The 14,571-nt window shown below is 41.4% G+C and overlaps 1 protein-coding gene across 1 annotated transcript; it reads left to right on the top strand.

Moving 5' to 3' along the window:
• Positions 1–1,769: 1,769 nt before the first annotated feature.
• Positions 1,770–12,172, top strand: LOC127003244 (uncharacterized). The gene is made up of 2 exons (XM_050869646.1): positions 1,770–3,469; positions 12,114–12,172. Exon 1 carries the CDS (start codon positions 2,025–2,027, stop codon positions 2,463–2,465), a length of 441 nt encoding a protein of 146 aa, XP_050725603.1. The 5' UTR covers positions 1,770–2,024; the 3' UTR covers positions 2,466–3,469; positions 12,114–12,172.
• The last annotated feature ends 2,399 nt before the right edge of the window (positions 12,173–14,571 follow it).

Below are 14,571 nucleotides of genomic sequence, written 5' to 3'. Positions count from 1 at the left end.
AGCACCGCCTCTTCCGTGGGTCCAGAGGCTGTACAGGAACGACAGGACAAATTGTGGAAATAAGGTGATTTTAGGAACTCAACGGAGAGAGCAGTTTGACAGAAATAAGCTGAAGGATTAGAGGTTAGAAGGATGTTGGATGTATCTTCAAGGTGGTCGGGTATACATGTAAAGTGCTAAACCAACTGCTTGAGATCGTTAAGGAAAGCTACTTTATGATACTATCTGAAGGAATGTTGTCCTTATCCCAAGACATGTAAGACAAAATTCTTTTATAGAAGACTGATTGAAAGGCAGATTAATTAATAGATGGGTTGCCATGACTGCAAGTACATTAGAATTATATAGGCTGTAAATCTGAATATTTTTTGCCTAGACTGTATGATGTAAAATGATTCTAGTAGCTACCTGATTATTATGGGCCACAAAAGAAATGGCAACCAAAATATAATACTGAAATGTCTACATCAGGCTGAGAACATGCAAATTACATTATATATAATAAATATTTTTCTTCCAGACTAATAAACAAAACCTTAGCCTTTAGAGTGTAGGCATTGCAACTCAGATGAGCCATTGCAAGTTGAAAATTAGAACAGCAAAGAAAATTATTGGAAACTCATAAACTTCTTCATTTAGAAATATTCAGGTAATTTAAGATGATTAAGTAAATAACAGATTATATCCTTCAGCATAACACAATATACGGAATACAACTGTCCCCAAACAAGTGTCTTTAATTTGAATATTTGACTGCTCGAGGTGTTAAGTATATCCCTTCAGTATGTATATTCTGCAGCCAACACAAATCTCTGGCATCATCATGGCCTAGCAAGGTGTAGCTCAAAGTCCTAGCCAAGCACTGATAGTAAGCGATTTATATTACATGAAATTTTGCTTATTTTTTGTTGCCCATTCTCTCCCATACACACACAAAAAAGCTCGAAGGAGAGGTCGAGATGCGTGCCAGCCCAACCCCATCTAGTAATTCTAGGTGGGTATAGTGCTCAGTAGTCTCCTTGGTAGTGCTAGATACAGGAATTGTGAAAATAATTAAGATCGAGGGGCCTGCAACCCAACCCCCCTAAAACGTTACAATAGGTAGCCTAGTACTAGACCTTTAAGGATCGTAGGTAATGATTGATTGATTGATAGTTTATTGTTGCAGGTAATACAGGGATACAAAATAGGAATAAGAATTATAATGTTAGGAACTAATCATCATAAATTAACATCTAAACCTATTGTAAATATACGCGTATGTAACATCTGCCATTTGTTTTTTTCACTGGCTTCATCACATATTTAGCAGTGTTCGAGGAAAAAATGGTAATAAATGTATGAAGAAGTGAAAACAAACCAAAATATTATTCTTGGCAAGCCAATTATTTCTGCATAAAAAAAAATATTGTTAAATTTATATATCGGGTGCAATTCTGCAGTAGAAAGACTTGTAATGATTCCTAGAGATACTATACACACTATATTTACCGAGGTACTGTTTCTTGTACAGGATAATATACATGTAAATATTGCATCAGGTACCTTCACCCGCTCAGCTGATTCGAACGCGAGGGTGCGCAGGGAGGGTTGGTGGTGGTGTCCCTTGGTATTATACATTGATAATACACTCCTTAGCTATTATGGAATACTGCCTTGATTTTTTTGGTTTTATACAGTTGAAGGAAAACCCAATGATACCTATAAATAACACACACTACGTAGACTTAGCGACACGTTCCTTGGATTAGTTGATCATTATATAAAAAAAAGTTAATAGTTCACTACGGAATACCTAACTTGACATGAAAATGATACACACTAGACCATAGAGAGACGTTGTTCCTGTATATGGTATTTGATAAACTACCAAATATCACGTTAGAATTTAGAAACAAGTAAACTATGCAACACGGATCAAGACAACCAAAGTCTCGCCGTCTGAGTGACCACGTGGGTGCAGACTCTCGAGTGGACATTATTTTCGCGGTTTTCCCTTAAGACAAACAGTGTAGCAAGCCATCATGTCCCTCAGGAGCAGCCTCTCGTTCGAAGTTGTGCCAGTAGGGAACCACTCCTTCAGAATGTCGCTGTGTGAGGGGGTGGAGTTAATCTTGCCGGTGGAGGTGAACCACGCCGAGTCTCTCCTGCTGCGCGCTGAAAACCACGCCTTCCACTACATCTCCCCGTGGAACGACACCCGCATCCACCTGCACCTCACGGGCTTCATGCTGCTGCCGTACGATAAGCAGGGCCTGGTGGTGGTGGTGGGTGTGATGAGGCTGGAGAACGGCGTGTATGCCAGGGAGGGCGTGGCGGTGATGAGGGACGGTGGCGCGGGCGAGGTAGAATTGGTGCCTGTAGGAGAGGTCGTCACAGTGGCTGGCAGCGTCTTGGTGCGGGGGTGTTCCATGGTGTTGGGGCAGTCCTTGCTGGTGTTGGCGGGCCTCGTGATCACACCTTGAAGGGCTGGTGCCAAGTGGTATCTCTAGGGTGCATGGTTTGAATGTTGTCACCCACGAACCTTGGATTATTCTCTTATTCTTATACTCTTACTCCTCGTGATCTCACCTTGAAGGGTTGTAGTGCCTTGTATCTTTAGGGTGGGTTGGAATGTCAGTCACCCAACAGGTTAGGATTATTCTTTATTATTCTCTTAGGATGGGCCTGTGATGTCACTCAGAAGGGCTACTGCCAAGTGGTATCTCTAGGGTGGGTTGGAATGTCAGTCACCAAACAAGCTGGATTATTCTGTTATTCCATTATTATCTTGATGGGCTCGTGATGTCACCTTGAAGGGCCATAGTGCCTTGTATCTCTAAGGGGGCGTTGAATGTTAGTTACCCATCAACTTAGGATTATTCTCTATTATTCTTATTCTATTATGATTGCCTCTTGAAGGGCTATAGTGCCAAGTGGTATCTCTGATGTGGGCTGGAATGTTAGTTGCCCAACAACCTAGGATTTTTCTATTATTATATTATTTTTATTCTTTTATGATTGGCTTGAATTCACCTTGAAGGGTCATAGTGCCCAGGGGCTGTTGAAGTGTGGGTTTGTAAGTTAATCACCCAACAGCCTAGGATTATTTTATTATAAACCCCAAAGTAAGTTATCGTAATTATTTATTCTATTTCAAATCAATTATCCAAGATTTATGAATCTCACTTATCTGTTATAATGATGGAATTTGAAATTTCATATAATTTAAGTTCTTTTATTTGAATTTACTTTCATTTTTGTTCTAAGAGGTTATCAAACTTGGGCCTAATAATTCTTAGTTTAGTTGTGTAATGGTTAGTGTGGTGTGGGGAGGAGGTGGTGATGGTGGGGGTTATTGTAAGGGTCGAGTGATTGTTAGTGCTTGTGTTTGTGGTGTTGGTTCTGTAATGCTCGGTGGTTGGGATAATGGCATGCTCACTCTGACAACAACTGAACAACTACCATTTCCACCATTCATCAAAAGAAGGTAAATATATTATTCACTAGTAGTAGTAGTACGTAGTAGTATATAGTAGTAGTGGTGGTATTAGTAGCATCATCATCAGCTGCAGCAGGAATTTTTTTTTTTTCAGCTGCCAGTTCCCAAATGTCTGTTTTAATCTCTTACCCTTTGTAGTATCTCATGAGTCACAGCTCTTTTACTGAGAAGTGTTATTATTATTTATACTAATATGATTATTATCATTTCTTTTATCAAACTATCCTACTATTGGAATGATCAGATTTTTAATACCTACCATTACCGGACCCCTACCTTATTCTTAACAATTATTTTTATATATTAGCATTACTATATATTTATGTGAAAGGCTACAACAAAAAAAACAAATAACAACGATACACAGAAGGAAAGACGCCCCCCCCACCCTCCTCCCCCCCCATTCTAGCCATGCACCCCCCCCTCGCTCTTCTCCCCTTCCTCCTCTCCTCCCTCTCCTCCTTCCCTCCTCATACTCCTCTCTCCCTCCCCTTCTTGTCCCCCGCCTATATATCCCTCTTGTGTATTATATATTAGTGTATGGATTAGTATTATTATTATTGTAGGCTATGTATGTACAGCATATGGTGGCCAGACCATTTCATTGATAATTGCTGTACAACAGCATGTTTACATACATATAGTGTATAGTAGAAGGTCCATGTTGCAGGTCCTTATTTTCACCAAGTGTAACCAAGTGAACACGATGTATACCTGTGGTCTGGACCTTCCTGGAAAGTTATTATTTGTTGTATTACGCACTGTGTAGTACATATTCATCATAAAAATGTAACTGTCCAGCTAATATAATGTTATTTTTTTTTCTCTCTGTTTATATTTATATAAAATATTAAACCAATATATTTTTTTCATCTATTATCTATATTTAGTATTATCAATACGTAGCCACATAATATACATATTATATATATATATACATCGTGTATTATTGTAAATACGATTATTTGTATTCACTACTTATAAGTGGAAGCAAATATATATATATATATATATATATATATATATATATATATATATATATATATATATATATATATATATATATATATAATATATATGATAGTGTAGTCTTAGTCTGTAGCCTCCTTAGCTCAGGGCCTGGGGGGGGGGTGATGGGGTGAGGAGGGGGGGGAGGGAGGGAGGACGATATTGGGATAGAGAGTGAATGGTCTCTTTGGGTTTGTTGGGGGAGTTTGGAGGAGGCTGGACAGCCCACTCATCCGATTCGATTCTGTACCTTAGATATGATATGATGACTAATTTTAGATAATATCAGTAAGCTCCCTAACATAACACATTTATGCAACATGTAATATAAGTGGGGCAGGTGTTAAAGGCAGCGTGTTGTTGAAATAAATATCTGATCAATGATTCGTTTAGGAGATATTTGCGAAAAACAGCGTTTGTCCGCCGCTGAAATGTATAGTAGGTAGATGTTATCCACTCTATCTTACTGTGTTGCCATTATGGTACCCATACCTGTCCCCAGGTGGTAAAATTGTCTTCTCATATTATGCTTTTCATCCTTGCCTTAAATAGTAACATCTTACAAATTCATTTTCTGACCCGAGTCCTGCATCCTCCAGTTTAATGTTTTTTTCTGTGTACTCAACAATCTGCATACGTTGCCTCTTTGGATTCAGCCATGGTGTATTTATACAGCGATACCTTCATGCACTGCAACTCCTTTTAATTCTTTTCCCTCCAGGCATCTCTTATGTCCTGTTTTGTTTTTCTTTTTCTCAGTGAGGTCTAGTATCCATCTCTTTTCCCCTGAGGCCTAGTTTCCTTATTTATGTCTCTCCATGGAGACATACATATATATGTAGTACTGTATATTAAGGTTTACCTTAATTATGAATGAGTCAGTATGTTGTTCTTAGAGTCCCAAAAAACACATGCAACAGCTTCATTATGTTGAAGTTGAAACTTGAGGGAGGATCAGTAGATCCTTTAATGGGGCAAATATGGGAATTAACACATTGCAAGAATTATTAACCTTTGATTGATTATTTTATTTGATGTGTGGGGGGCAGTGTTTCTGGCTTCTTCCCTGTTGATTCATGAGTGAGGCATGTAGCACGGGGTGCATCCTTGCTTCATCACTTTTCAACACTTACCTGGCCTGGGCATTATTCAGAGTTGTTGATCAGTCTTCGTCAAGTATCTGTTGGCATTATTAAGGCTATTGCCCTTGTTTTTGCTAATAATGCTGTGCTTCTGGCAGAATCACTGGAGGTATGTACTGGGGATGGCTCTTGAAGTTCTGAAACCCCAATGCCAGTTCCCTATGAAAATCCAACAATGAAAGCTCTTCATTATTAGTTTCCATATAGAGCACAAAAGTATTGATGATAATCGAATCAAGAAGACGAAAAAAAGAAAGTTCTTTGCCACTATTTCATGCTCCTGTTTATTCCATACGTTTGTTGAAATATGTCATGCCCTCCCTCTCTCTTTTTTCCCCTCCCTTTTATCACAATAATCCTGTCACTTGTTGGCAGGGAACTGTTAACCTGAATTTATCTTTTTTCTTTCTCTGTAGGTTTGTAGTGGTCTCTTAACAGTAGCAAAAGGTAAAGTTGGAGGCATACGCTATAGCTTCACGTGGCCTCAGTGCTCATCTCTTCATTGGCCTTTGAGCCTGTGGTGCATCAGAACCCATTCACCTGAGATACATGGCAATTAAGTGCAACATTCAGGTTACCACAGTTTACCTTCCCCAGGTACACATTTATCAATCAGCCTGAAAGGGAAAATGAACAGATGGATGGGCTGTGAACTAACTGCCAGGGCCGGGATTCACACCAGTCCCTCGGATACGTAGCTAGGCATGGTATCCACTACACCATGGATGTGCGTCATGCTAGCTAAATATACACTATACTATATCAGTTCACTGGTTCCATTTGCATAGTTGCTCCATCGACTGTGAACTTGTAACCTATATATTTATGCCTTTGGGTAATTTCATCAGCAATAGGAAGACATTATTTCCTAGTTGCCGTATTATTGTGTAAACCAGGATTTTATTAATTTATAGAGCCTTCATCAATAGAACTGATGAAATATAATTGTGAAAGTAAACTGTAATGTTTACTTCATAAATTATGTTATTCCTATCACAGCAGCTCATAAACTCGGGGATATCCTCCCCCTCTTTAATTTTTGCTTGTGTATGTTAAAAATTTAGAAATTTGAACATGTACAGGTATCCACGTAGGTAGGAAGACACCTACCGAACGAGCGCAAACCACTCCCAGTGAGGTATATATGGGAAGTGAGGAGGGTGCTGAAGCCCTCCAAAGACCCTTCCCATTATGTCACTAACCGTTTCCCTATTGTCTCATCTACACCAGAGAGTAGTTCAGCATGCTCTCAAAAGACAGATCCTCTCTCTATCCACACCACACTACATTCACACAACACACATGTACCTTTTCCCAAAATTCAAAATTCAAAATGGCGTTCAACAACAGTGCCTCGGAGTCCCTGCCTGGGGGGGAACCACAAATTCTCCCAGGGAGGACTCCCCTTCTGGCTGCCGACCTGAGAGATGTCTTGATAACTCCTCGAACCTTTTTCTTATCAATTTCTGCAACATTCGCAGTCTTCATTCTGATTTTCATTCTGTGGAACACCATCTCTCCTCCTCTAAACCTCACCTTCTCTTCCTCACTGAAACACAGGTTTCTGAGGCTACTGACAGCAATCTCTACTCTGTTCCCTCCTACTATCTCTATCCTAAATTTCAATCCAAAGCTGGATGTTGCGTCTATGTGCGCAGCGACATCACTTGCTCTCGTGCCCACGACCTTGACTCTTCTGAATTTTCCACCATCTGGCTAAGACTTCATTGTCATTCTATTACTAAATATATCTGTGCTGTTTATCTCTCACCTAACTCTACTAACTATGTAAAATTCTTTGACTACTGGAACTCTAAAGTGGAGCACATCTTAACCCACTCTCCCTTTGCTGAAATCTCCATCTTGGGAGATTTCAATGTTCACCACCAGCTTTGCCTTTCATCCTCTTTCACTGACCAGCCTGGTGAGCAGGCCTACAACTTTGCTCTCCTCAATGACCTAGAGCAGTTGGTTCAGAACCCTACACATATTCCCGACTGTCTTGGAGACCGGCCCAACATACTAGACCTCTTCCTTACCTCTAACCCTTCTGCATACTCTGTCAAACTGTTTTCTCCGTTGGGCTCCTCCGATCACAACCTTATTCCTGTATCCTGTCCTATCGCTCCTGTACGCCCTCTGGCCCCTTCAGCTCGGTGGGACGACCTGAGGATGTACTTTTCCAATTTCCCGTGGAATGATTGCTGCTTCCAGGATAGAGACCCCTCTGTGTGTGCCCAGCGCATCACAGAGGTGATTGTTTCTGGAATGGGGGTGTACATTCCACATACTTTCCCTACTCCCCATGCTAAAAAGCCTTGGTTTAATCACACTTGCTCTCGTGCTGTCAAAGATAGAGAGGCAGCTCACAAGAGGTACCAGAGCCTTCGAACTCCCTCTAACCATGATCTTTACATTTCTGCCCGGAATCATGCCAAATCTATTCTTCGACTTACCAAAAACTCCTTTATCCATAGCAAATGTCAACACCTTGCTTTCTCTAATTCTTCCAGAGACTTCTGGCACTTAGCCAAAAATATCTCCTCCAATTTCACTTTTTCTTTTCCGCCTCTTCGTATCCCAGACGGCAGCACTGCCGTCTCATCTATATCTAAGGCTGAACTCTTCGCTGAAACTTTCTGCAACAACTCCACTCTGGACGATTCTGGACATATTTCTCCTACGTATCCCCCCTCTGACTCCTCTATGCCTGTTATTAAGATTCTTAGGAATGATGTTTTCCTTGCCCTCTCTGGCCTCAACTCTCAGAAGGCTTATGGCCCTGATGGAGTGCCTCCTATTGTTCTTAAAAACTGTGCTTCTGTGCTGACACCCTGCCTGGTCAAACTCTTCCGCCTCTGCCTATCAACATCTACCTTTCCTTCCTGCTGGAAGTACGCCTTCGTACAGCTTGTGCCTAAGAAGGGTGACTTCCAATCCCTCAAACTACCGCCCTATAGCTTTGCTTTCCTGTCTATCTAAAGCTTTTGAATCAATCCTTAACCGGAAGATTCAAAAGCACCTTCCCACTTCTAACCTTCTATCTGATCGCCAGTATGGGTTCCGCATGGGGCGTTCTACTGGCGATCTTCTTGCTCTCTTAACTGATTCTTGGTCATCCTCTCCTAGCCGTTTCGGTGAAACTTTCTCAGTTGCACTAGACATATCGAAAGCCTTCGATAGAGTCTGGCACAAGTCTTTGCTTTCTAAACTGCCCTCTTTCGGATTCTGTCCTTCTCTCTGTTCCTTTATCTCCAGTTTCCTTTCTGGCTGTTCTATCTCTGCTGTGGTAGATGGTCACTGTTCTTCCCCTAAACCTATTAACAGTGGTGTTCCACAGGGCTCTGTCCTATCACCCACTCTCTTCCTGTTATTCATCAATGATCTTTCCATAACAACCTGTCCTATCCACTCATACGCTGATGACTCCACTCTGCATTATTCAACTTCTTTCAACAGAAGACCCTCTCAACGGAATTACATGACTCCAGGCTGAAGGCTGCAGAACGCATAACCTCAGACCTTACTATCATTTCCGATTGGGGTAAAAGGAACCTTGTGTCCTTCATTGCCTCAAAAAACCAATTTTTCCACCTATCAACTCGACACAATCTTTCAAACACCTATCCCCTATTCTTCGACAACACTCAGCTGTCACCATCTTAAACACTAAACATCCTCGGTCTATCCTTAACTCAAAATCTTAACTGGAAACTTCACATCTCCTCTCTCACTAAATCTGCTTCCTTAAGGTTGGGCGTTCTGTATCGTCTCCACCAGTTCTTCTCCCCCGCACAGTTGTTATCCATTTACAGGGGCCTTGTCCGCCCTCATATGGAGTATGCATCTCGTGTGGGGGGGCTCCACTCACACAGCTCTCCTGGACAGAGTGGAAAGGCTCTTCGTCTCATCAGCTCTCCTCCTCTTACTGATAGTCTTCTACCTCTTAATTTCCGCTGCCATGTTGCCTCTCTTTCTATCTTCTATTGATATTTTCGCGCTGACTGCTCTTCTGAACTTGATAACTGCATGCCTCCCCCCTCTCCCGCGGCCCTGCAGCACGCAACTTTCTACTCATGCTCATCCCTATACTGTCCAAACCCCTTATGCAAGAGTTAACCAGCATCTTCACTCTTTCATCCCTCATGCTGGTAAACTCTGGAACAATCTTCCTTCATCTGTATTTCCTCCTGCCTACGACTTGAACTCTTTCAAGAGGAGGGTATCTGGACACCTCTCCTTCCGAAATTGACCTCTCTTTCGGCCACCTCTTTGTATTCTTTTTAGGAGCAGCAAGTAGCGTTTTTTTTTATTTTATTATTTTCTTATTATTTTTTTGTGCCCTTGAGCTGTCCCCTTTGTTGTAAAAAAAAAAAAAGTATCTGCGAGAAAATGCAATGGGAAATTTGATTCAATGCATTGTGAGGCACTCTGGAACCATCTGCAGGTCCATGGGTGTTCCTGCAAAGATTACTCGCCTGATGACTGGCCTTTAGTCTGGGACTGAGAGTGCTTTGAAGTGTGCAGGAGGTGTTTCCAGCTTCTTCATTGTTAATTCAGGAGCGAAGCAGGGGTGTGTCCTTGTTCCATCACTTCAACACCTTCATGGACTGGGAATCGGGTAAAGTTTTTGATCAAAGTCTTTGCAGAGCATTTGTTGGCAACTTTAAGATCACTGATCTTGTTTTTGCTAATGATGCTGTACTTTGGCAGAACACTGGAGATCCTGGTGATGGCTCTTGAAGTGCTGCATGAGAGGCAAAGCCTCTGGGACTGAAGGTCTTCTGGGCCAAAACCAAGGTTCAGTTGTTTTAAAGGCTTACTGGATGACATTTCAGTCTGTTCATGCATGTTGTAAGGACACTGAGGTCACCAAAAGTTTCAACAATGGTGTCACTCGATGGATGATCCTGGCCCATGGTGTTATGGACTCGCTCGACACACTCAAGTACGTGGTGTTGTCGTTGTCTATGCAAGTGGATCAAGATTCAAATCTTTAAGTTGTTTGTGCTCCCTGTCTTACTGTGTGGCTGTGAGGCATGAACACTGAATAGTGACTTGTAGAGGCGTGTTGATGCCATATGTACCAAATGCCTTTGCAGGATCATGGGGTATCGCTGGAATGAATGTGTTGAACCAACGACTGTGTGATGAAACAGTCGAGGCCTGTTACTAGTGTAGTCCATGAATTCCAAATTTGACTATATGGACACATGGCATGGTTCCAGCATGTCTATCCTGCATATAGAGTTGTTTTTGTTTGAGGCAAATCTGGGTGGAGATCACATAACTCTTGGCTGGGGCAAGTTGATTGTGCTTGCCAAGATTGGCTTCAAATGGGAAGGGTAACTGCATGGAGAGACTGTAGAGGATAGGGGTGGTGGGTGAGTGAAGCAACATGCCCCCTGGCGTATGCTCTGCAAAAATTAGTAATACCATTTTTAGCAATATCCATAAAACAAATTGTCCTAAAAACTTTGCTGCTCTCTTTGCAGTAGTACCTTCAGAGAAGGGAAGTATATTGTCACATTAAAAAAAAAAAAAATGATTAGATAAAGTCATGGATAATAGTGATGTTAGGTGGGGTTATGTTCACAGGAGCTGCTTTGCATTGGCCTACTGGCCTCTTGCAGACTCCTTATTTTCTTATGTTCCTTAAAAAGTCATAAAAGTTGTTCACACCTAAGGATGATTAATTAACTTTTAAATATATGTTGGACAGAGTTATTAGACTGCTGTTGGTTGTAAGTTGAAATAATTATGACTTAATTGCAGTGCATATGCAGAATCTTAGTATGCTTTTTCTATAGTGCTAAAAAAACAAATTAACAGCTAAATGAATAAGGATTAGATAAAGTAATCTAATAAGGAGGGAATGTGTTCATCATGTAAAAAAGAGTTTAGGGATTTAAGTGAAATGTGGAATTTTTAGGAAGGTAAGTACAACCATTATTAAACTTAGCAAATAACCAAAGAAAGTTTTACACACTAAAGATATCTATATCTATCTATATCAATCTCTCTCTCTCTCTCTCTCTCTCTCTCTCTCTCTCTCTCTCTCTCTCTCTCTCTCTCTCTCTCTCTCTCTCTCTCTCCTTCAACTTAATATCAACTAGAGTAGAATTGCAACGTTTTGGAGCCTTCTGATTAATGTAAAATCACTTACTTAGTAGGTTGAAGGACAGACCACCTAGTCTGGACCATGGGGTCTGTGTGGTCTGATTTTCTATGTAAATCTATGTAAATTCTCTCTCTCTCTCTCTGGGGAATAGTAAAAAAAAAAAAAAAAAAAAAAGTGCTACATTTCATAGTATAATGTATCATGAAATCCAGGTGGAACGCTTCCCATTGTGCAGCAGGTTACGCTGTTCAAGCATACACCAGGATGGGGAGGGTGTGGGGGTGTTGTGGGTATAGTAAATTTGGGGCTACATTTCCTACTAATATATTATTTGATGCAGCTGTACTGCTTCCCATTACAGGGCAAGAGAGAAAGGAAGACCACACTCGTCATGCGAGCCTGGAAGCTCTTCGTGGGTGGGTAAGTACAAAACCTATTTATGCATATAGTAAGTAGCACTGGAAGTTACCGATGTCGTGTTGTGGGGGCTTGCAACACACGTTTCATTTTGCTCCCTTTGTTGCTCCCTGTGTCAGTGGCGGAGGATAGGGCCAATATAATTTAGGTCCTATACATATATACGTCAAATTTCATATTTTCATTGGTTAGCGACAAGGCAATAGCATGCACAGTTACCAGTAACTGCAGCACCGGGTGTCCTCCTGAGGTTTTGAAAATATTTATTCTGCTGTAACTTCCAAACGAGTGTTAAAGGTAATATTAACAGATTTCCAAAAGGGGGTGAACTGCCCCTCCTATCCCTCCACTCCGGAGGCCATTTTATGTACTGTCTAGCGCCGGTAGGCTTTCTTGAGGAGCCTCATGGACGGTCCCATCCCGTTAGTGGTGCAGGCTAATTTAATTGTAGTGGCTGTTGTGATGTATGAGTTACTTTGCCCATGCTGTCCCGGTGCTCCTCTTGCCAAAAGTCGCTGAAGTTAAGGTTGATTGAATATCCGGACAGCATGTGGGTAATCATCCGCCAGTCGGCGATGACTTGAAAAATCATCGTATTTCGCTGGGGACTCAACCTAGTCCACGCCAAGGTCTAAAGAAAGGCCCCTTTCTTTAGACCTTGGTCCACGCCTTGTCCTCGGGCACACCCAAGGCTCACCACGCTCGCACGCTAACGACTCAGCCACCGTCTCCATTATTTGTTTTATATACTTTTTGTTTTCAGCTGATTGATTCTGTATTGGTAAAGAGGTTTCTGCGTAGTGTTATGTTTTTAGAGGCGACTGAAAGAGGTGAGTAATAGTTTATACCTTATTATTATTATTGTTATCATTATTATTTTTGTATTTGTTGTTCTTGTAGTATTATGATTACTTCTATTACTTTTGTTTATATAGGCTACGTAGGCTACACGTTTCGCCAATCCTCGTGCTCAACATCGCTTCACCTACTCAATATTAATTACAGTTATTTGGTTGAGTGGTTGTGTGGTGGCCTGACTTGCATAGCTAGGCTTTCGTTGTGTTTATGGTGTGTCGGTACGGGCATGTGAATGAGTGATGACGTGCATGGTGGCAGCTCCGACTTGTCTCACATATTTAGACGAAAAATAGTCATGTTACTAAATATCAGAACACACACTCTTAAAAAGTAACGTTGTGGTTGATAATGAATCTCTCTCTCTCTCTCTCTCGTTAGCTTTTTTTTTTAACGCAAGATGGCGCCATTTTAAACACTTGCCTGCGCCCTAACTGGCTGGGGCAGACCACCAGGTCCCACCATGCAAGATAGTCTACCGGTGTGGTGTCATCTGTCATCCCGTATCGTAAGACATCCCATTCTGAACTTCGCATCGTGCAACCCAATCTTCACTATCACAGAGTAACTAAGTGAAGCATCTAAGTGTAAAAAAGTACCAAGGACGACCTAAAAAGCGATGCAAAGCGGAACAGGTCACGAGAAGAAGAAGAGTGATTGTTGATATCCTAGTTATGTACATACATACGTCATCATTTGCTTCTATAATAATACAAATAAACTTAGGTGGGACAGATCCCGACAAGCAGTCGACAAAAGACACGGTACCGTTTCAAATTTATGTATGTAGTCAGGATGGGATCAAGGCCATCTGGAGACCTCTAGATGGCCTTGATGGGATGCCTCACAAGCCTAGGATGTCTCATGACACCACACCGGCGCCACAGGCGAAACGTAAGTAAACAAAATAACAAATACCCAGTTGTCAGAACCCTACCTCATATATTCCTCAACCTTATTGCTCTGTCTGCTTGGTGATTTGTCGGCCATTCCATGCATTTTTACATGATTACCGCCAGGGAGTTATATATGTTTATTAACTCGTTAGTTTATTGTCTTAATTTGCTGGCTTGATTACGGAGTGATTCGATGACCTTAGGCATATGCATTTGTTAGTCTTAAATGAGGGCAAAGCTAAAGGTGTATTAGTATCACTATTATTGTTCTTTCTCTTCTTGTTGTCCATCATTATTATCATCCTTTTTTTTTTGTGTGTAGGGATACGACAGCAGAAATGTCTTTAAAACTAGTCAGGATCGCATTTTTTTTTACCCCCCCTATTTTTTTTTTCCTTTCTTGACAGCCGTTGCCGCGCGAGGGATAAACATGCGGCTCGATCACTGTCTGACCCCCTCTTCCATGGTCTGCCTTCCACATCCTAATCCATTTTCTGCCAGTGTAGAGCGAAGCCACGCGTTGGTGTGACTTCGGAAAACTTGTTTGCAGCTTGTTTGTTTATGTTAGCCCACACATGCAGAGGACTGTCATTATGATTTTGTAAGAATAATCATTTGTGGACTAGCCTTAAGCTGTCCACACACGCAGAG

The sequence above is a fragment of the Eriocheir sinensis genome, chromosome 25, assembly GCF_024679095.1.
Source record: "Eriocheir sinensis breed Jianghai 21 chromosome 25, ASM2467909v1, whole genome shotgun sequence".
Lineage (NCBI taxonomy): Eukaryota > Metazoa > Arthropoda > Malacostraca > Decapoda > Varunidae > Eriocheir > Eriocheir sinensis.
The sequence above is the reverse complement of the archived record's forward strand: the minus strand, read 5'-3'. Positions and strand labels throughout refer to the sequence as shown.

Coding starts and splice junctions, on each gene's coding strand:
- LOC127003244 (XM_050869646.1), top strand. CDS start 2,025: ATGTCCCTCAGGAGCAGCCTCTCGTTCGAAGTTGTGCCAGTAGGGAAC.